Consider the following 23,838-nt stretch of genomic DNA (forward strand, 5'->3'; position numbering starts at 1 on the left):
ATTATGCGAAGCGAAATGCTATTTGTATCAAATAACCAGCTGATGTACCCGTGCTTCTCTATGGAATTCTCAGAAAGACTGTACTTATAGTTTTCCCAACTGAACATAGGTCATTACAATGATGTCAGTACGAATGTTGCGATTAAAATTGATGTTATATGAAATATTCGATAAAATGAAAAACAGCACATTTTCTCACCTTCAACGATAAGTACTACAGTGTTGATCTAACAGTTCAAAGTTCCAGAGGCCGCAGACTGTCGCGAACACTCCTGTGTCATTATTCCGCTTAAGTGTGCACACTGCTCATTCCAATTGCTGCCTCAGAGCAGGGATCGAATAGCTGGAAATACTATGATGATCCAGTGTATTATGCAGTGGTGTGCACTGAACCCCATCTACCCCAGCACTGATGGGGTAAATAACTTTGTATTAACATTTTCTTATTATTCATTAGAACACCTTTTATAATGTTTAAAATATTGTGAACATCTAAACCAAACCAAGTACAGCTGTCTCCAGAATCTGCTCGCACTACCGCAGTTCCGCTTCTCCAGCGTGCTGGGATTCCTTGCTGGTGCGAAAGAGGGCTACCCCAGCAAAATTTAAGTCGCTTGGTTGACGCGTGCACTTGAAGCTTCCTTGTCCTGGGTGCGGGGCGGGGCGGGGCTGTGGACCCCCCCCACAACAGCAATTTATGGCGACAGGCCAGTCAGCTAGGATAAGGTATGTCAGTTTAATACTTGACACTCAATGTGTTCAGTGCCACACACTAGAGAGTGCAAGAAAAATATCAACATGTTAACAGTATAGCCACTTGCACATCATCTTGCCAATACAAATAGAGCCAATTTATGAAATCAATTGTAATACAGAAGAATATATTTTTCGGCACGTATACAGTTTTTTTGAGCAATTCATTGACGGCACGTGTGAAGTATGTATTCCGATAGCCGCAGAAAAATATTTAGGTTACCCAGCTTGAACAAAGAGCTAAGCGCGAAGTAAAACAGTTTTGTATTTGGTTTTCTGTGATGATGGCATATAGTGAATTTTTGTAGTGTTCCTCTTGGATTATAGGTGAAGGTTTCAAGAGTTCTGTGGCATTCTTCACGAATATAACGTGTGCGTGTGTTATACGTCGTGGCGAATATTTTCCCTACTTTGTCATTGATGGATGTTCACTCAGCAGGCAAGTGAAATTAAAAAACTTCAGCGACTGTAAAATACCAGTTAAATTTTGCTGATTCAGTTTAGATTAGGCTTTTTAAGTTAAAAACAAACTGTTAGTCCCGAAGTATTTTTGTGAAAACCATGACTGTACTACCACGAAGCATCAGCGGATAAAACTAAGTACACTGTTTAATATCTGCTATAGATTAAGTTATGATGGTATCGTCAATGCCGTGAATATCAATTTGGAAGTATGTGCGAGTGTGTGATTGAAAATATTCTTGAAAGACCTTTCTCAGGTAGACCTTTCCAAGAAAAATGCAGCCTTATAAAATGGTAATGTTGACTTTACAGAGTGTAGTGGGGCTACGATTGCTTATATTTAAAACACATTTTTTTCAGCTGGGGTAATGAATGTGGTCACCGCATGCCACTGGTGTTACGTACCAGTAGTATCAGAAAATGTATGAACCGGAGGAATGGCATGCTAAAGAAGAAAGAGATCTAACTCCTCAGCTACTTCCCACCAATATTCAGACAGCCTGCTATACTCTGTACACAGCAGTAATCCCATCTATCAGAGATAAATGGCAGCAGAATACACAAAGGACATCACAACAAACAATGGTCAATGTAATCATTATTATATTATTAACAAATACATTGCAAATGGGAAATATCCCGGTAGCAATGGTCACTTACAGTAATGTAATAATAAAGTAAACATAATTACCAAACAAACAAACAAACAAACTAACAAACAAACAACAAGAGTACAACAAGCAAATATATGGTAAGGAAATATTACAAGAATTTATACTAGTTTTACATTCTACATCCAGCATCATCATATACAAATTCACACACAACTTAAGTATTTACAGTGCTTAACACTACGGCTTACAATACTATAGGTTGACCTATAATGTTACTGTTGATCAATTTTATGAGCTTTCTATATTGCAGACCTTCACATTTAGTTTTCTTCTGACTCTGTGATAGTAGAGCATCTAATGTAAAGTGAGTCCTCCTATCATGATTCCCTCTTGTGTTATTATTCAAGCGATTGTTCCTTCATGACTATTTTCTCATTCTCATAATCGTCTATGGTTCATGTTTGTGGGTTACTGTAGTCACGACCTAGTTCGTGAACCATCGGCAACGGCTGAGTGGCCTAGTAAGTGGTCCTGAGAGTCAGGATACCAGTTGCTATGGAATGGGAGTGGGCATCTCGGACATATTCTGAGTCATGGCCCTCCTTGTGCTCAGGCGGCTAGGACTATACAATTCACCAGTGGTCCATAACCCGTTAGAGGAGAGATCCTCACTTGGACTATGTGCAAGTAGGGTAGCATCCTGCTTCATGAATTTACCGAGCTCAGAACATTTTAAGCAAGCCTCGGACCTATGGGAGTAATGGAGTCCCACTCCCATTTGACAGGCGAGGGACTCCTTGGAAACAACTTGGCGAACGAAATGGAATTCCATGGGGAGCTATCAATATAAATGGGGCTTATGGAAGAAAGAAAGTAGAACTGGCTAAGTCTGCAAAGAGGATGCATCTGGATGTGCTAGGAGTAAGTGATATTAGGGTAAGGGGAGATAATGAGGAAGAGATAGGAGATTAAAAAGTGTACTTGATGGGTGTTAGAAAGAGAAGGGCAGAGTCTGGGGTAGGGCTCTTTATCAGGAATACCATTGCACGCAACATAGTTTCTGTTAGGCACGTAAATGAGCGAATTATGTGGGTAGATTTGTCAGTTGGAGGAATTAGGACAAGAATTGGGTCTGTGTATTCACCATGTGAGGGTGCAGATGAGGATGAAGTTGACAAGTTTTATGAAGCATTGAGTGACATCATGGTCAGGGTCAACAGCAAGGATGGAATAGTGCTAATGGGCGATTTTAATGCGAGAGTTGGGAATAGAACTGAAGGACACGAAAGGGTGATTGGTAAATGTGGGGAAGATATGGAAGCTAATGGGAATGGGAAGCGTTTGCTGGACTTCTGTGCTAGAATGGGTTTAACAGTTACGAATACATTCTTCAAGCATAAGGCTATTCACCACTACACATGGGAGGCTAGGGGTACCAGATCCATAACAGACTATATCTTAACCGACTTCAAATTCAGGAAATCTGTTAGGAATGTACAAGTTTTCCGCGGATTTTTCGATGATAGAGACCACTATCTGATCTGCAGTGAACTAAGTATCTCTAGGCCTAGGGTAGAGAAAGTGAAATCTGTCTGCAAACAAATAAGGGTAGAAAATCTCCAGGACGAGGAAATTAGACAGAAGTACATGGATATGATTAGTGAGAAGTTTCGAACAGTAGACAGTAAGCAGGTTCAGGATATAAAAAGTTAATGGGTGGCATACAGGGATGCTGTAGTAGAAGCAGCAAGGGAATGCCTAGGAACAACTGTGTGTAAAGATGGGAAAAGGCGAACATCTTGGTGGAATGATGAAGTGAGAGCAGCCAGTAAACGTAAAAAGAAGGCTTATCAGAAATGGCTCCAAACAAGGGCCGAGGCAGACAGGGATTTGTACGTACATGAAAGATACAGAGCGAAACAAATAGTTGTTGAATCCAAAAAGAAGTCGTGGGAAGATTTTGGTAATATTCTGGAAAGGCTAGGTCAAGCAGCAGGGAAACCTTTCTGGACAGTAATAAAGAATCTTAGGAAGGGAGGAAATTTTTTTTTTTTTTGCTAGGGGCTTTACGTCGCACCGACACAGATAGGTCTTATGGCGACGATGGGATAGGAAAGGCCTAGGAGTTGGAAGGAAGCGGCCGTGGCCTTAATTAAGGTACAGCCCCAGCATTTACCTGGTGTGAAAATGGGAAACCACGGAAAACCATCTTCAGGGCTGCCGATAGTGGGATTCGAACCTACTATCTCCCGGATGCAAGCTCACAGCCGCGCGCCTCTACGCGCACGGCCAACTCGCCCGGTGAAGGGAGGAAAAAAGGAAATGAACAGTGTTTTGAGTAATTCAGGTGAAATCATAATAGATCCCAGGGAATCACTGGAGAGGTGGAGGGAATATCTTGAACATCTTCTCAATGTAAGAGATGATGCTGCTTGTTTACAGGGGCCTAACATCGAAGGTCATCGGCCCTCAATGTAAAAGGAAATCATCCTGGTGGTGTTGCAAACAGCCAAGCTCATGGGGAGGAGGAAAATGATGTTCGAGAAATTATGCTTGAGGAAGTAGAAAGGATGGTAAATAAACTCCTTTGTCATAAGGCAGCAGGAATAGATGAAATTAGACCTGAAATGGTGAAGTATAGTGGGAAGGCAGGGATTAAATGGCTTCATAGAGTAGTAAAATTTTTTTTTGCTAGTGGCTTTACGTCGCACCGACACAGATAGGTCTTATGGCGACGATGGGATAGGAAGGCCTAGGAGTTGGAAGGAAGCGGCCGTGGCCTTAATTAAGGTACAGCCCCAGCATTTGCCTGGTGAGAAAATGGGAAACCACGGAAAACCATCTTCAGGGCTGCTGATAGTGGGATTGGAACCTACTATCTCCCGGATGCAAGCTCACAGCCGAGCAACTCTACGCGCACGGCCAACTTGCCCGGTAGTAGTAAAATTAGCGTGGAGTGTTGGTAAGGTACCTTCAGATTGGACAAAAGCAGTAATTGCACCTATCTATAAGCAAGGGAACAGGAAGGATTGCAACAACTATCGAGGTATTTCATTGATTAGTATACCAGGCAAAGTATTCACTGGCATCTTGGAATGGAGGGTGCGATCAGTCGTTGAGAGGAAGTTGGATGAAAACCAGTATGCGCCAGGCAATTGAAAAATGCTACGAGAGGAATAGGCAGTTGTGTTTATGTTTCGTAGATCTAGAGAAAGCATATGACAGGGTACCGAGGGATAAATTGTTCGCCATACTAGGGGACTATGAAATTAAAGGTAGATTATTAAAATCAATCAAAAGCATTTATGTTGACAATTCAGTTTCAGTGAGAATTGCTGGTAGAATGAGTTCTTGATTCAGGGTACTTACAGGGGTTAGACAAGTCTGTAACCTTTCACCTTTGCTGCTCGTAGTTTACATGGATCATATGCTGAAAGGTATAAAATGGCAGGGAGGTATTCAGTTAGATGGAAATGTAACAAGCAGTCTGGCCTATGCTGACGACTTGGTCTTAATGGCAGATAGTGCTGAAAGCCTGCAGTCTAATATCTTGGAACTTGAAAATAGGTGCAATGAGTATGGTATGAAAATTAGCCTCTCGAAGACTAAATTGATATCGTAATCTATAATCTTCATTTCCGTATTGACAATTGCACAATTAAAAATAGGAGAGGATTTCCACCAATTTGATTGGTGGAAATCCTCTCCTATTTTTAATTGACTAAATTGATGTCGGTAGGTAAGAAATTCAACAGAATTGAATGTCAGATTGGTGATACAAAGCTAGAACAGGTCGATAATTTCAAGTATTTAGGTTGTGTGTTCTCCCAGGATTGTAATATAGTGAGAGAGATTGAATCAAGGCGTAGTAAAGCTAATGCAGTGAGCTCGCAGTTGCGATCAGCAGTATTCTGTAAGAAGGAAGTCAGCTCCCAGACGAAACTATCTTTACATCGGTCTGTTTTCAGACCAACTTTGCTTTACGGGAGCGAAAGCTGGGTGGACTCAGGACATCTTATTCACAAGTTAGAAGTAACAGACATGAAGTAGCAAGAATGATTGCTGGTACAAAGCAGTGGGAACAATGGCAGGAGGGTGCTCAGAATGAGGAGATAAAGGCTAATTTACGAATGAACTCGATGGATGAAGCTGTACGTATAAACCGGCTTCGGTGGTGGTTTCATGTGAGGCGAATGGAGGAGGATAGGTTACCTAGGAGAATAATGGACTCTGTTATGGAGGGTAAGAGAAGTAGAGGGAGACCAAGACGATGATGGTTAGACTCTGTTTCTAATGATTTAAAGATAAGAGATATAGAACTAAATGAGGCCACAACACTAGCTGCAAATTGAGGATTGTGGCGTCGTTTAGTAAATTCTCAGAGGCTTGCAGACTGAACGCTGAAAGGCATAACAGTCTATAATGATAATGTATGTATGTATTAATCGTCTTCACAATTTAATCACCATCACCACTAATATTATTATAGTCGGTACGGTAATACTGAAGACGTGGCCTTGCGCGTAGAGGCGCGTGGCTGTGAGCTTGCATCCGGGAGATAGTAGGTTCGAATCCCACTATCGGCAGCCCTGAAGATGGTTTTCCGTGGTTACCCATTTTCACACCAGGCAAATGCTGGGGCTGTACCTTAATTAAGGCCACAGCCGCTTCCTTCCAACTCCTAGGCCTTTCCTATCCCATTGTCGCCATAAGACCTATCTGTGTCGGTGCGACGTAAAGCCCCTAGCAAAAAAAAACTGAAGACGACATAAATAATCGGAAATTGTATTCTCTATAACTTTTGTTATGTAGTACTTTTCAATATGACCAATAAGATAGGTAATTAAAAATTAAATTTTTGGCACCTACCCTAAACTACCATTTCACTCAGCGTGAATAAAATTACTTAAAGCCTAGATTGTAGCAACTTGTTCCCCAAATTTATATGCCAATTTTCATTAAATTTTCTTCAGCCGTTTTCTCATAATGCGCGTAGATTCATACATATAGACAGACATTACGGAAAATTAAAATGTGCATTTCTCCTTGTTACTGTGGTCACGACCGGTACAGAAATATCATTCTTTTGAAATTCTGAGCAATGTACAGAAATAACTCTTATTTTATTTACATTGAGATAAATCCGACAGAATTGTCTCGAAATGGCTCCTAAAATCTCTAGAAAAGTCACTAGTCGTTATTATTGAAATTCTGTCACTAAATTACTAATAAACCCTCCATATCTAGTAACTAGTCTCTAGAATCACCAGCCGAGTTGGCCGTGCGGTTATGGGCACGCAACTGTGAGCTTGCATCTGGGAGATAGTGGATTTGAATCCCACTGTCGGCAGCCCTGAACATGGTTTTCCATGGTTTCCCATTTTCACACTGTGTTAAATGCTGGGGCTGTACCTTAATCAAGGCCACGGCCGCTTCCTTCCCACTCCTAGGCCTTTCCTATCCCATCGTCGCCACAAGACCAATTTGTATTCGTGCGATGTAAAGCTTTTTTCTTTTAAGTCTCCAGAAGAGACTAGACTGATGTGAACGAACACGAACATAGCACGAGAGAACGAGAGATTGACAATCGTTATATGCGTCGCGGTATACAGGTTTCAATAAACCTTGCACATTCGCGCACATTTCTCGCATTAATAAACATCGAATTTTGTTTGAAAGCAGCCGATTAGCGAAGGACTACTGGCCACTGGCGTAAAAAAGCTGAAGTAGTGGGATTAAAAAACAATTGTTTGAAATTCACCAAGGAGACATAATAGAATAATCGGGAGGCAGGAAAAACTGTCGAAAATCGGGAGTCTTGCGTAGGTTACAAAAGGAGTATATTTATTACCCCCACCTATTCAATACAATTAATACCACGTTATGTGGTTAAATAAACATAGAAATTCTAAATTTTAAGGTGACATGTTTCGCCCTTCTTTTATTGGGCATCATCAGCCTTTTGTAATTTTGAAACAAACATTATTTAGACAACATTGACATTTATAATTTATAAAAATTGAACTGATTTTTTAAGGTTAAAAACACTAAGGAATAGTAGTTATAAAATATGATGTTGAGACATGACATATACAACACATGTTAAAATCATTGTAAACAATCTTAAAATCTTTGTCCAAAAGAAAATTTGTTTCATATAAAATTCTAAAAACAACTCTTGTCTGGCAATGAAATGGATCTTCTTCGTAAGAAAATTCGAGCATATGTTAGCTTGAGGCAATTGTCAATAAGTCTTCAATAGACTAGATTGGTTGAAACGTTGAGGTTGGATTTTGTGCATTTTTGCAAACAGGAGCTAAATAATATTGGCCAGGAGAAAAGGCGAATGTTTTAAGTTATCTTATTGAGTTGGTTGATCCATAAATTATCGTAATATATCGTAATATAACCAATGCAAAAAAGATGTTGATGTGCTGGTTGAAGCTGCTTATGAGATGAATATATCTGGTATTTGACAGGTATGTTTGACTGTCTTGTGAAAGTGTAGTCCCTCTAGAAGATGTAGAACAACATGGAAAAGGATGTGGTTATACTGTAATGAAACAAAAAGAAAGACGTGTATGACGGTGTGTGTTTAAATCGTATGTTAATATCCAAGAGTTGTGTTATATAAAACGGGTACTTACTCATTCGCCGTAACTATGTCTATCTTAGTGTATTAGCAGCGTTGGTCTGCCTGGAGTTCCTACTCCTCGTGTTGTATCGATGCGGTAGAGGAGGAGGGGAATGTTGAGGGGAAGTGGAGGTAGGCGGAGCATCAGATGTCGAAGTTAATGTGGGAGGGGGATTGTTTGAAGGGGCAAGTGCAGGCTTAGTATACAATGAGATAAGGGGAATTTTTGATTCAAAGGATTTAAATATTCGTGGGACTCTGTTCTGATTTGGATCAACTGTTGTTAATAATGGAAATTCTAAATTCCCATGGAGGGAATTAGATAATTTTCCACCAATAGAGCATCAAAAATCAGATCAAAAAATTAGATGTACGGCTTTTCAGGCGTTTGCTCTATTAACCAGCATTTCGTCCTAGGTCTGACACTAGACTCATAGTTTTATCTCCCGTATGCAGTTATCAGACTGTGCCTCATAAATAGGCTTCTGATAAATTTCACCTGCATACACCCCAGCATCAGTGGGTAGGGTCTGACACATCCCACTCTGACGAGGTTAATAGAGCAAACGCCTGAAAAGCCGTACATCTAATTTTTTGATCTGATTTTTGATGCTCTATTGGTGGAAAATTATCTAATTCCTCCATGGGAATTTAGAATTTCCATTTGGATTTGCTAGGCGGGCATTAATTCCATTGTGTAGTTTTATCTCCCGTATGCAGTTATCAGACTGTGCCTCATAAATAGGCTTCTGATAAATTTCACCTGCATACACCCCAGCATCAGTGGGTAGGGTCTGACACATCCCACTCTGACGAGTCTAGTGTCAGACCTAGGACGAAATGCTGGTTAATAGAGCAAACGCCTGAAAAGCCGTACATCTAATTTTTTGATCTGTTGTTAATAACTTAGGCGTTAAAAGTATATAAGGGGCTCTTGACTTCCATATCATCGTTAAGGTTTCGATCTTTGTATTATGTTTTGTCCAGAAAAATATATATATTCTCCAATTCATTTAAAAGTCTACCTTTGTTTGTATTGCTGATTATTGTGAGGTCCCTTTCTATTGAAGTAAAACGATGACAATTTTCCTTCATATGCGTGCTCATTGCCAAATATTTATTGTGTTTTTCTGCATTGAAGTGTTCCGTGTACCTTATAAAGAAGCTTCGTCCAGTCTGTCCAACATATGAAATTCCACACTGGGAATATGTTAACCTGTAGACCCCTGAGCCTGAATACTTAATGTTATTATAATCGATTTTATTATAATTGAAAAATATATTCTGTGTTGTGTTGGTTGTTCTAAAGGCTATGTTCATATTATATTTGTTGAAAGTGTCAGCAATTTGGTGGACAACTGGGCTACTATACGTGAAAGTGGCGTACTCAATTTTATTAGGTTTGTCTGGTATAAGACTTGTGAATATCTTGTTTTTAATCTTATGAATGAAGCGGCTTACCATTTCGTTTATAAAACCATTAATTTTGGCAAGGTTCCTTATGTAATTTAATTCTGTTTTTAAGCTAATAGGGGATAATGGGATTCTTAACGCTCTATATATCGAACTATAAAAAGATGTCTGTTTTTTAGAACCGGGGTGTAGTGAGGAATTACTTATGGTTACGGACGAATGTGTAGTGAAATTTACGTTAGGGTTGATATTATTTAAGCTTTCTAAGATTTCGCTGCTATTGGTGACATTCTCATCAATTATTACATACATATCATCCACGTATCTCAACCATAAACAAATCCCTTTAATATTAGTTCTTATTTTTGTGTGTTCAATCATGTCCATGTAAATATCAGCTAGGATGCCTGAAATTGGGTCTCCCTTCATGAATTAATTTCAGATAATTACCATATATCATAGAAAAGAAAACAAAAGATCCACATGATCAATGCTAATTTATTATAAAATTATTATTATGAAATTAATTAATCAAGATGTTATTGCCAACCAGGCAAAACATAATGCATATAGATACCGAAACATTAGAATCAAGTTAATGAATGCAACCAAGAACATTTCATTTCTAAAAGAATGCCTTGCTAACAACTTATTCCCAAATTCCTCAGCAAATATAACAATAAACACAGATCTATTAATCAAACACGTAGCACATTGAAAAAGACCAATAAAATCTGGCTAAAAACAGAAATCAAGTTCTTTTATCGTAAAAAACAGCATTTGAATAATGAATTATACCCACTGCATTTGAAAGTGTCCCAAGAGCTGCCACACAGCTATTGGGATCACTTCCAACGTATTACAAATGACAAAATAGAAAACTTAGCTATAAAAAAACAGAATACTCTTAGTAAGAAACTAGAGACTTTAAAACAGACACAAAAAATGAAAACCACGATTCCCTTTACGAATATGGTCACTTCAACCCAATCTAAAGTAGACACTGAACACAACTTCCATCCACCTGTTAAAAACCTTACAAACACAGTGTTCAACGAGGAAACAGAAACTGATATACTGGGCAATGGTCCTAAACATAATTGGGGCAATACGTCAATTTTACAAAATATTACAACCACCGTCACAGAAGCCGAACTAGCAATACAGAAGATCCCACATGATTTACGAGAAGAAGTTAGACACGACATTGCAAGAAAACTACCGCAGTACATTAACAAAGTATACGATAATATTTCAAACAGTAACAAGGCGAACAAAACACACATAAACAGTCTTAAAAACAAAATTAAACAGAACAATCTTCTCGTGACAAAGGCAGATAAAGGTAATACAACAGTAATCATTGTCAAAGATGAATACATTCAAAAAACGAAAGAATGCTTCAAAAATGATACCTTTCGGATCATACGTAAAGATCCTACAAACACGGTACAAAGAAATCTCAAGACCTTACTCAAAAATACACACTTCTTACTCACAGAAACAGAAGCGACAAATCTCACAACAATGAACCCCCAACTACCGACTGCAAAAGCTCTTCCAAAAATACAGAAAGATAACATACCGATGAGACCTATAGTAAATTACAGGGCAAGCCCCACATATAAGCTTTCACAATTTATTCAAAAATTCCTTTAAAAACATTATTTATTTCAAGCTAATAAAACTGTACGTAATTCAATAGACTTCTGTAATAAGACTTAAGAGCTACAGTTAGAACAATACCATTCCAGAGTTTTATATGACATAACTAATATGTATCCGAATATTCCCACTAAAAAAAACCATAGATATAATCCTATCTAATCTCAAAACTTACAGTAAATTAAGTAACTTAGAAATTGAAGAGTTCATAGCATGACTTGAATTCGCTGTTAATAACAACTTCTTTAGGTTCCACGACACAATTTATCAACAACTAGGATTACCGATGGGGTCCCCCGCCTCCGGTATACTAGCCGAAATATACATAGACGACCTTGATTACACCTCGATCGGCAAAATAGACGGAATATATTTTTGGTGCAGATTTGTCGATGACATTTCTGTCATCATCGACAACAGACTAACGACAACACCATTTTGGACAGAATAAACACCATAGACCCAAACATACAGTTTACTAAAGAATCTGAGAATAACTGCAAATTAAATTATCTCGATCTGACTATCACCGGGCATGAAAATCATTTGACCTTCAAAATTTATTGTAAGCCCACTCATACAATAAATACGATAAAAACAGACTCCATCCACCCTAATTTCTATAAAAAAAGCAGCGTATCACAGTATGATTTACAGGGCCTTCAATATACCATTATCAAAAACCGACTTTAACGAAGAAATACATTTGATTCAAGAAATAGCCAGAAAGAACGGTTAGAAGAAAGAAATAATTAATTCAATCATTCAAAAGATCAAGTCTCGACCCAAAACTAAACTGTTGAAAGTCGTCAAGTCCAAGAAGGACTATGCAACTTTCACCTTCAATAACACACACATATACCCATTGACTAACATTCTTAAAAAACACAATCTCGAAATAGCCTTCAGGACCATGCATAATAGTAGTAGTAGTATCATACATAATACCAAGACAATCAATAATAACAACAAATACCTTCGCTCTGGAGTATATCGAATCAGCTGCAATAATTGCTTAACAAGTTATGTAGGACGTACTGGTAGGAATTTTGCTATCAGATACAATGAACACATCAATGCTGTAAAGCACAACCATTTTTCTGCAATAGGCCAACATATGGATGAGTACAAACATAATTTTACGAATATATATAACGATATGAAAATATTAAACACAAACCCCAAAGGCCCCTTGCTCAATATAACAGAAGAATTATACATAACATTGGATCAATACACTAACCCCAATTACAATATTAACGAAATAACCGAAAAAACCAATATCTTATTTAACAAAATTATCCCTATTGTAAAAAATTACCATCTTAGAATAGTCAACAAACAACATCAGACGCGAACCACAGCGCAGACGAGTGACATACCTAACTCCGCCCCTACACACACGACAGCTCCCCCCACCCATCCCTCCGTTCCCCTTACAGCAACAGATACTAACACCAGAAGAACACGGTACAGTACACGTCAGACAGCCAAGTTGTACGCTTCTCAACCGCTCAACAACAGTAAGTAACTATCACGAAACTCTCACACAAGCAGACACTTTCTGAACACTAATTTTTAAAAACCTCTAATTTGTATTTTACTTTTCACCTTTTACAGATACTTATCAATAGTCATAGACAAGGAAAGAGCCACCAACAACAACTGTTCTTTACACACTAGTGTGATCTGCATTTAATGCTCTCAAGACTATCAACAGCTGCACATACCCATCTTCAAATGTATACATATTTAATAATATTAGAAAATTTGCAAGCTATCTAGTGGTTGAACTTTGTATAAAGTGTAGTGGTGCAAACTACCCCATAAGAACTCAAGCATATAACCTCTCATATTAGACGACCCGTAAACAACGCAAGAACATGTTTTTACCCGTTACTTTGGACTGTAACAAGACATTTGCATCTTAAAGCGTATTTTACCATATGTTGTGAACATTTCAGTGTGTTTATGTAGTTTATATTTTAATAGGTTATTTAACACGAGTTTCAGGTCTTCTGACATACTTATTATTATGAGCGTAATATTAACCACTTAGAAGTAAGTCAATTTAACATCTGTCACACACAATCTTTTCAACTGACAAGGTATAATGCCTAAATGCAACTAGTATAAAGGCATAATACAGCTGAGCTCAAGCACATAATCTCTTCATGCCAGACGATTTAATAAAAAACGAAAGATGACAAATTTATTTCAAGAACATGTTTTACCTGCAAACTTGGACTGTAACAAGATATATTGTCAAAGAAAAGTACAATAAGTTCCACCTTTTCAATACATTATATTATGTGACAGTTTTACGTTACAGTTAAACTTTCACATTTTTATACACTCGGGACCGGTTTCGACAGTGTACCTGTCATCATCAGCCAAGAACAATTAATCGAGGACAATAAACCTTACAATACTTCAGGTATGATATAACAGTGAATATAAAATTATACATTATCTATCTACAAAAAGGTGTGAACATGTCCAGGTAAAAAATCACGATTTAAGAAAAATCATAGTCCTGTAGGGTGTACACTTATAAAATTTCTAATTAAAATAACGTGTTAAAAACCTGCTGTTATATTATAGCTATAGCAGAGATGTTTATAGGTGTAAATCTATGGAGTTTTGGCACTCAAGACATATAGCTATGTTTGACAAGTTAAAGTGTTCAAACATTTAGTTAAATGGTGTTCCACTTAGAATATGTGATACAGTTCAGCTGAGGTTATAGTAATATGTTTGTAGGCTTAGTTTGGTATTTTTAACACTCGGGACATATAGCCATGTGTGACAAGTTAAAAGTTGATAAAACATTTAGTTAATGGTGTTCCACTTAAAATATATGGTAAAGTTCAGCTGAAGCTACAACTTGGACTTGAGGAGCAGATAATTATGTAAAATATCAATATAAGTAGAAATGAACAATTTGAATGGGTCACTGCTTGTTGATGTAGATGATCAGCGAGTCCTATTAAACAATTATACATGTCGACATGTGGTTGTATATCATCTTGCTGAGAAGTAACAAAGGTCCTGGCTAAAATGGTGCTTGTAGATCTTATGTTGTAGGTTGTGATTACATAAATTGACTAGAAGGGATCCTGATCCAAGTCGGAACCTATAAGAAATAAAACGCGATATAAAGTTACCGTATTTAAGAAAACGAAAGGGAGTTAAATTTCGCGAAGTATTGGTGAATGAGAAACTCACCTCAGGTGCCAAGTTGATGGTAGACGGAACGTAGTGGAACTGACAGGCTGAGGAGAGACGAGGCCTAGAAGGGAGCAGGGAGGGGCGGAGTTACTGAGTTAGGGGAAGGAGGCAACGCGGTAGAGGCGGGACTGTGATCAGGTGGGCGCGTGCGATGGTAGGGGAAATATGTAAGCGTGTTGTGTATTGTTTTGAAGATGGATCGGTTTTTTGGTATTTTAAGAGTGTTCATTATTTTGATAAAAGTGTCAAAAAGTATTGTAGGTTTTTCGGAGAGATCGTTAAGGTTAAAATTTGGGTTATGGTATTGATCGAGTGAGATGTAGAATTGTTCTGTGAAATCGAGTATGGGGCCTTTGTTTATTATTTCAATGATGTCTATGTCGTTATTCATACCATAAAATTTATGTTTATAATCATGTATATGTTGGCCTATTGCGGAAAATTTTCTGTATTTTATCGCATTTACGTGTTCAGTATATCTAATTTTGAACGATCTACCGGTCTGTCCAAGGTAGGTGCTGAGACAGTCGTTACAGTGAAATCTGTAGACGCCTGATTTGTCAGAAGGGTTAGAGGTATTGATTGAGTTAGAATTGTATAGGATATCTAGATTTCTGTTATTAGTTTTGAAGGAGATGTTAATTTTCTGTTTCTTAAATATATTTGTAATTTTGTGAATATTACGGTTGTAGGTAAAGGTTGAGAAAGATTTCGATTTAGTAGCTTCTTTAATTAGGTTCGATTTTGGGCGATGTCTGAATTTACTGATTATATTTTCTATAAAATTCTTGTTGTATCCATTATGAGCTGCGATATTGCGTATGGTATTTAATTCTTTGTTGAGGTCTGATTTCGACATTGGGACATTAAATGCTCGATGTACTAAGCTATTATAAGTGGCCCGTTTATGGCTTAGGGGGTGAATAGAGTCTTCTTGTATTGTAACCGGTCCCGAGTGTATAAAAATGTGAAAGTTTAACTGTAACGTAAAACTGTCACATAATATAATGTATTGAAAAGGTGGAACTTATTGTACTTTTCTTTGATGTGAATTCTGCTTCAATACGGAACCTAAATATGAAGTTCTTAACTTTAAATAAGATATATTGTACCAGTAAAAGAGCCCGACTTTAAGATTTATTTTCAATGCAAGCATGGAATAGTTCTCAGGGCTAAACTGGATGAATAATAGCTAGGGCTTGGTACAGGAGGCAGGGTCCTATCTACAAGAAAAATTTGAATCTGATTTGATAAGAGTTTATTCATGTAATGCATGTTAAATTGCACATCACCTCATGGTAGATAGGGGTTGTCTTCCACATTGTCCTTTAAATGGCCCGGGTCTCCAGCTCACCAGGCCGCACCGGCCGAAGTACTCCGTCAAGATGCGGACGGACCATCCAGGTTGGTTGCACGGAATACGCCTCAAGTTCCGGATGCTCGTGATGACCTCCACTGCTTCCTGACGATGTTGAGGGTAGTCACATTACCCAAGTACAATGAGGTTGGTAGAATCCATGCAAACTCCGAAAATGTGTTCTTTGTCACTCGCAGAATAAATCAAAGTTCATGAAAACCTTGAGTAATGAGTTTTCTCACCACTAGTAAAAATCACGAGACAATGTTCATAAAGACTTTCAAGAATCCACTCTTTAACACTCATGGAAGTGACAAGTCCGTGGTCATGAAGACTTTCAATAATGTTGTAGTTCATCAATGAAAAAAAATTACAAGTCTTTAAGTTATCACTGGCAAAGATCACAAGTCTAGGCTCACGGAAACTTTGAATAAATTTAGAGTTCATCACTCGTGAATATTACAAGTCTCTGAATAATCACTGGCGAAAAGTTAAAGTCCAACACTGGTAAATATGACAAGTCTTTGAATAATCACTGGCGAAATCACTGGTAAATATTACAAGTCCCATTTATAAAGACTTAGAAAAATTAAGAGTTCCTCAACACTCGTAAATATTGCAAGTCCCATTTATAAAGACTTAGAAAAATTCAGAGTTTCTCAGTGATACTATAACCACACGAAGATAGCTTCCGACGATAATGGCAGCGAGTAGGGCCGCGTCGACTACTCGACTGTCACTGACTGACTGAGATATCAGGCTATATTGAGCCCTCCTTATATTTGGTTTGGGGACATTACATCACATATGCCGTGAAGCTGGTTATCTCCTGAATCCCTCGACGGATTTTCTTGAAATTCAAGCATTGCGACATTTATGTATTTCCCTTTAAGATGGCATGTTGATCAAGTCGCTACCCCAATTATTAGAGGAGTTTTAAATTTTTTCTCCATCGAATGTTCCGGAAGGTGTGACGCTTGAATCTGGAACATACGAGTTCAGGCTAGCTGCACGTGGCATGATAGGCGGGTGATCTAACTGGCCCCTGCGGCTACGTCACGCATACAGCTGTTCTCAGTTTGCTCGCTCGTCTTGCTGAATGTAAACAAACCAGGCTTGCACGGAGTAATACGCGTGGTGATAAAATACGATCAACTCTCAAAAAAATATGCATGTGTAACTACTGCAAGCTATTGAAATACAGAACAGATAAACGTTGACTCAAATAAGTGTAAATAACAAGGATAATGGGCGCCACCTGCAAAACAATTGCAGGAATATTTAATTATGTAGAGCAACGAGCCACTCCCTCTCCCACGGCGATGGTCATCAGGCTGACGAGGCTCCAGACTTACTTTATAACCTTACCTGTTGCTATATAACCCCTGAAATTAAATTTGGGTAACGTACCAGGTTCAGCCTTACTCCACTGACAAAAGACTCACTTTAAGTTTGATTCTATAACTTTACTCCCAGAATAAGAACTAATATGTGACAAACACCAACAAAAATCAACACTTATGCAACCCACTTAGTGCTTGCCGTTTACAAAGAGCAAATATACACAATACTACTCAACAAAATCATATCTTCACGAGATTTACTCGTTTGTCGTTTACAAAGGCCAATTACAAACCACTAAAATCACCAATAAAATAAAATATCATTTAACGAGACCAACTCGTGTTTGCCGTCTACAAAGGCAAATTACAAACCACTAAAATCACCAATAAAATAAAATATCATTTAACGAGACCAACTCGTGTTTGCCGTCTACAAAGGCAAATTACAAACCACTAAAATCACCAATAAAATAAAATATCATTTAATGAGACCAACTCGTGTGGGCCGTATACAAACGCAAATTACAAACCATTAAAATCACCAATAAAAAAATAGAACATCATTATACTTTTAACATAAGTTACCTCCAGGTAAGACCCCCACTGCACTCCACTGTTACCGTGAATCCTAATCTGGTAGAGAAAAGTACGACGACTATTTCTCTACATATGGATGCAACCTTCTTTACGAAGAGCATCCCTAACCTTAATTACACTTCTTCGTCGACGTCTTGAATCCTTACCAATTGCCGGCTGGACAGAAAGCGTTACATGTCTGGAGGCAAGCAAACAGCAAAATTCTCCATCAACTGAAGCTGCATACTCGGCTGACAAGTTACAAACAAACACTTTCTTTTACAGAAAGTCCACTGCAAAACCGGTAAGTCGTCGTGATTATACCATGTTCACTCCGTAACAGATACGAACAATAGCAGATCGCATAGCAAACTGCGCAAATACGTAGCTCCCGCAGACCGGTACAAATGAGAAACACACAGAATCAGCATCAGAGTCAGAATCAGAATAAGTATCAGAATCAGAATTAGAATGACTCACCGCACACGCGTACACACTTATATAGGCTTGCTACACGTGGTTATAGCGTCCTGAAAAGTTTACTGGTAGCAACGCTCTCACAGGCACTTCTTCCCGCGTCACTCAGTCAACCCAAACCTCGCTCAAAACAAAGCCCTCGCATTGGCTATCGAGTACTTGATGTGACATAGAACGTCCACTCATGTATGTCCACATTGATCCACTCCAATTCTTCAACCGATACAACCTGCCGTACCCCGTGTTTCCAAGCCACTTAGTTGCAACACACACAACTGACCTCAACCGTCCTTCCCGATATAGTCGCTGTTCTCCCGGTTGCACAATCTTTACGGCTAGGCCATATTTACAGACTCTTACCCAAACGGAAATTTATACAAAATATAATGATCCACATATGCAATACTCCCTAATTACACATTCTTCTTATAATACTACGTTTTTACATTCTAAATAAACAAAATTACATGATTTTAACATTACAAACTATACACAAAAATTTTCTAACCTAAAAACTCGGGGATCGTACATACGTACGGTTACACATGTACAGGTCGTAAGCAGTACAATATGTATAATGAGATGTATTTTATCATGTATTGTGAACACTTTAATGTGTTTATATGGTAACATTTTAATAAGTTTTAACACGAGTTTTAGGTCTTTAGACATACTTAAGTTTATGAGCATAAGACTAATCACTCTGAAACATGTTAATTTAACATCTATCACACACAATCTTTTCGACTGGCAAGGCACAACACTTAAAATTGTAACTAATGTAAGAGTATAATACAGATGAAGATGACTTTGTAAAGAGTCGAAACCAGTTCTGTTATATAAGGAATTATAATAAATTAGTATTAATCAGGTGGATCTTTTCTTTTCTTTTCTATGATATATTGGGTCTCCCATCGTTGAGCCGTTCTGTTTATGTATTTTCTTATTAAAAGTGAAATAGTTGTCTAAAAAAAAAAAAATTTAATAGTGTCATGAACTCATTGATCTCCATTTTACTGAGGCTACTATGCTTACAAATGCTATTATAGATGATGATGACAGTGTCTCTGGTCGGAATATTTGAATACATGTTAATCACGTGAAAGAAGCATATTGTGTGATTAGGTTGTTGAACTTATTTAGGATCTCACAAAAATCAATGGAATTCTTTAAAGGTTGCTTGTTATTAAATGTGTAATATTTCTTAAGGAAGCCATGAATATACTTAGAAGCTTTATAGGTTGGACTATTGTGGCAGTAAATAATGGGACGTATTGGGATGTCAATCTTATGTACTTTTTTTTTTTTTTTTGCTAGTTGCTTTACGTCGCACCGACACAGATAGGTCTTATGGCGACGATGGGACAGGGAAGGGCTAGGAGTGGGAAGGAAGCGGCCGTGGCCTTAATTAAGGTACAGCCCCAGCATTTGCCTGGTGTGAAAATGGGAAACCATGGAAAACCATTTTCAGGGCTGCCGACAGTGGGGTTCAAACCTACTATCTCCCGAATACTGGATACTGGCCGCACTTAAGTGACTGCAGCTATCAAGCTCGGTCTTATGTATTTTAGGAAGGGCTCTTGCTACAGGGATGTTAGGATTCATGATTATGAGTCGCTGTTGATCTTGTTCGTTAAAGAGAAATATAGATTTCTTTAATAATGTCTTTAAATTACGCTGTATTTTTACTATCGGGTCCTTATTAAATACCGTGTAACTATTACTATTTAAAAATCTTTTGTTTACTGAATATATGTTTCTTTTTCTAGTAGAACTATTGATCCCCCTTTGTCGGCTTTAGTTACAACGATGTTGTTGTTTTCTATCTTGGTTTTCAAGTTTTGTATTAATGTGTGTTGATTAGGATCGAATTTAGTATTCAGATTTTCTACTAATCTTGGAAGATTTTTCTTTAATTTTGTGTTTATGTCGTTTTGTATTTCGTATGGTAGTTTGGAAACGTTGGTTTCTATTTCAGCTACTATATTTATGATGACTACCTCTTTATTCTTGTTAGGCCAATTATACTTAGGACCCTTGTTCAAGAGCTCTATCTCTTTATCTGAAAACTGTGTATCCATCAAATTTACTACCGTAGGAGTGTTGGTACCTATAGGGTTTAACTTATGTTTATCCGTATTGTGCTTAGAATTTTGTGTTTGGGATACTCTTAATTGCATTAGTTTTTTATCTAGTGTCGCCTGTTTCTTATCCATCAAATGCATCAATTTGTTGTCTACATGTTGTTGGAACGATTTCCATTCTAATGGGACCAATTCTTGGGCTACTATGAAATGTGTTCTATATAGCTGTAAGTTCAATTGGGCTTTCTTTTTGTACAATATTTTAATTTAATTCTTTAACCAAATATCATTTACTCTATTTTGAACTCTGTTCATATTAATATAATTTAAATTCTTTCTTTGTGTTGATTTCAAGAATTTGGGGATCAATGTCAGTCTCAGGCAATTTTTTAGGAAAGCTTTATCCTTGTTTAATTTACATATTTTTGTTTTAAGATTAAGGAATCTATTCAATTGACATCTTGCCTGGTTGGCTACTACATTACAAACCATCACTCTCATTTATGTTCCGTATTGAAAACAGTCATCTCACACAGTTTACAAAAGGAGTAGATTACCTCATCTATTCTATACAATTAATACCACGTTATGTGATGGTTTATGAGCCTCCGTGGCTCAGACGGCAGCGCGTCGGCCTCTCACCGCTGGATACCGTGGTTCAAATCCCGGTTATTCCATGTGAGATTTGTGCTGGACAAAGCGGAGGCAGGACAGGTTTTTCTCCGGGTACTCCGGTTTTCCCTGTCATCTTTCATTCCAGCAACACTCTCCATTCTCATTTCGTACCATCTATCATTCATTAATATATCACTTTGGGAGTGGTGACCCCATCGTAATAATAGCCTATATCTGCTTCGTTCATTCCATCCCCGACCCGGTCAATGACTGGAAAACAGGTTGTAGGTTTTCGTTTTTTTTTTTTAATGTAATGGTTTATAATCGGGAGTCTCCCGCCTAAATCGGGAAAGTTAGCAAGTAAGCTCACGGCAAGTCCTTGTCATCAACCACAGAGGGTTCCGATTTCTTGCGAGTCTAGTGTCATATATTAGGTTTCTTTTTATTGAGTTTCTGTGTACATTACATCAATTGATATTTTCATTCGTATGTTCAGTGAAGTACATTGCCAGTGTACAGAAAGGCCCATAGTATTGGTTGGTGCAGACCTGCTGTAACGTCTGTCACGAGGACGAATGGAAGTAGAGATAGAGCCAAGCCCAGGTGGATGCCAACAGTGATGACAAATTTATTGAACGCTCCTTCAACAGCTTGGACATAACTTCCTGGCACAGTGTAAAATAGCTACATCCAACTTACAACATGCTCTAAAACAATTTGTAATCAAAGTGTAAGCCCAACCAGATCCAGTGGCATGCAACTGAAAGCTTCCTCGACATTCAGGAAAGTAAGAATATAGCAACACAGTAGTTTATTCTCATGGTATTTCTCAACGAGGAGCCATACGGCATGGATTGCATCCAGTGTGCTGAAGTTTTTCACAAATCCAGCTTGACTCTTGGTCATTCTGACAATCCTGAAAATCCGTTTGTCCAGAATGCGATCTTATGCTTAGAAGTCTGATCAGGCAATAGTTAGCACATTTGGTGGTTACCCTTCCTTTTGAAGATGGCTACAGTGATGCTCTATTACCAGTCAGTCAACATTCATCTCAAACTGGTTGAACAGTAATATGAACAAGCTTGTTGCATCCCATTTTTGAGACCATCACAGCTCTGCTGCACCTCTAGGCCATGGCTTTTTCTGGCACACTTTGTTTCAAAGCAGTCTTGACTTTGGCACTGTTGATTTGCTTAATGGATCCTTCCATGGCATTAGTAGATTGGGGAATTCCTATATCAAAACTGTTTTGAACTAGCTGCATCGGCATTCCTTTACAATCTTCCAGCAAATTGCCTGTTTTATTCCTGATGCTCCAAAAATGTTGTGTCCCTGCTATATTGCAACGTCTTGTGTACTGGTAACCAGATAACTTTCTTGTGTCTAGCAACGAAGATATAAAGTATCTTGGAACAGATTTTTTGGGCTCTTCAAAAGTAGCTGGCAACTGCATGATCCGTACATATTGGGCAAGCGTATTCATTAATGTAACCACAAAAATAAGTTATGATATAGTATTATATATTTCATGTCCTATTTCTATAATACCTATTTTTAACAATGGCAAATAATTTTTTTCATAAAAGCAATCATTACTTTAAACACATAATAATTAAAACTCACCCAAGGGTTCAGTCTCAAAATCAATATCAATCCTTCCTGCAATAGCATATGCTATAACAAGAAGTGGAGATGCAAGGTAGTTGGCTCTTGTGTTTGGATGTATGCGACCTTCAAAATTCCTATTACCAGATAGGACTCCACAGCACACCAAATCATTCTGGAAAACAAAGAAAAAAAGAAAAAATATAAAAAGAAAAAAAATCCACTATGTAATTACAGAACAGTGAAATTCAAAGAACTGAAATGAATCCAAAATAGGATGCTCTAGGAAAAATATGAAGATTTATTTATCCATGCAATGCAGTACAGATTGGAAGCAAGATCTATATCAACTATAATACAGCGTGCAAAGAAGTTTTGCATATTATGATTTCAAACAGTGATGATGATTATGATGCTTGTTGTTTAAAGGGGCCTAACATTGAGGTCATTGGCCCCTTATGGTACGAAATGAAATAACAAAAAGTACAAATTCATCCACTGACCAAAATAAAATAAAAAATGTCATGAAGAATGAATGGATGGACATGAACCCAACAAAAAACAAACAAACAAACAAACAAAACCAGTGGATCAGACTCAAAAAAAAGGTCGTAAATAATAGTATTACTGACCAAGGGACCATTTGTAAAGCACAATGATGCTTGATGTCTAAAGGGGTGCAAAATCCATGTCTAAGGCCCCACAGAATGGTACATGTCGCGAGTAAAGTAGAACCAGGGTATTTGTCATGTTGGGGTACTAATCAAAAGTAGCGAAGACTCACGGGGTTCCACACAAGATGGTACTACTCTCAAGTATTGTACTTCGTACAGGGCACGCAGACCTATGGTGTTTCTCACACAATGGTGCCACTCACAGCCAACGCAAACCGATGAGGCTCCTCACCTAGGTGTACTAATCACGGGCACCGGTATTCCCGTGTGTTCCTCACGTAGTGGGCACCAATCACAGGCAATGCAGACCGACGGTGTCGCTCATATAGCGGTAC

The 23,838-nt window shown here is 38.0% G+C and overlaps 1 protein-coding gene across 1 annotated transcript in view; it reads right to left on the minus strand.

The window, feature by feature from the left end:
* The window catches only part of LOC136863926 (cytoplasmic aconitate hydratase), a 781,251-nt gene that overhangs the window by 182,248 nt on the left and 575,165 nt on the right, over window positions 1-23,838 (minus strand). The window contains exon 12 of the mRNA XM_067140355.2: window positions 22,848-23,004. Within this exon, the coding sequence (XP_066996456.1) occupies window positions 22,848-23,004 (157 nt within the window). The remainder of the gene's footprint in view (window positions 1-22,847; window positions 23,005-23,838) is intronic.

Source organism: Anabrus simplex, chromosome 2 (assembly GCF_040414725.1).
Source record: "Anabrus simplex isolate iqAnaSimp1 chromosome 2, ASM4041472v1, whole genome shotgun sequence".
Classification (NCBI taxonomy): domain Eukaryota; kingdom Metazoa; phylum Arthropoda; class Insecta; order Orthoptera; family Tettigoniidae; genus Anabrus; species Anabrus simplex.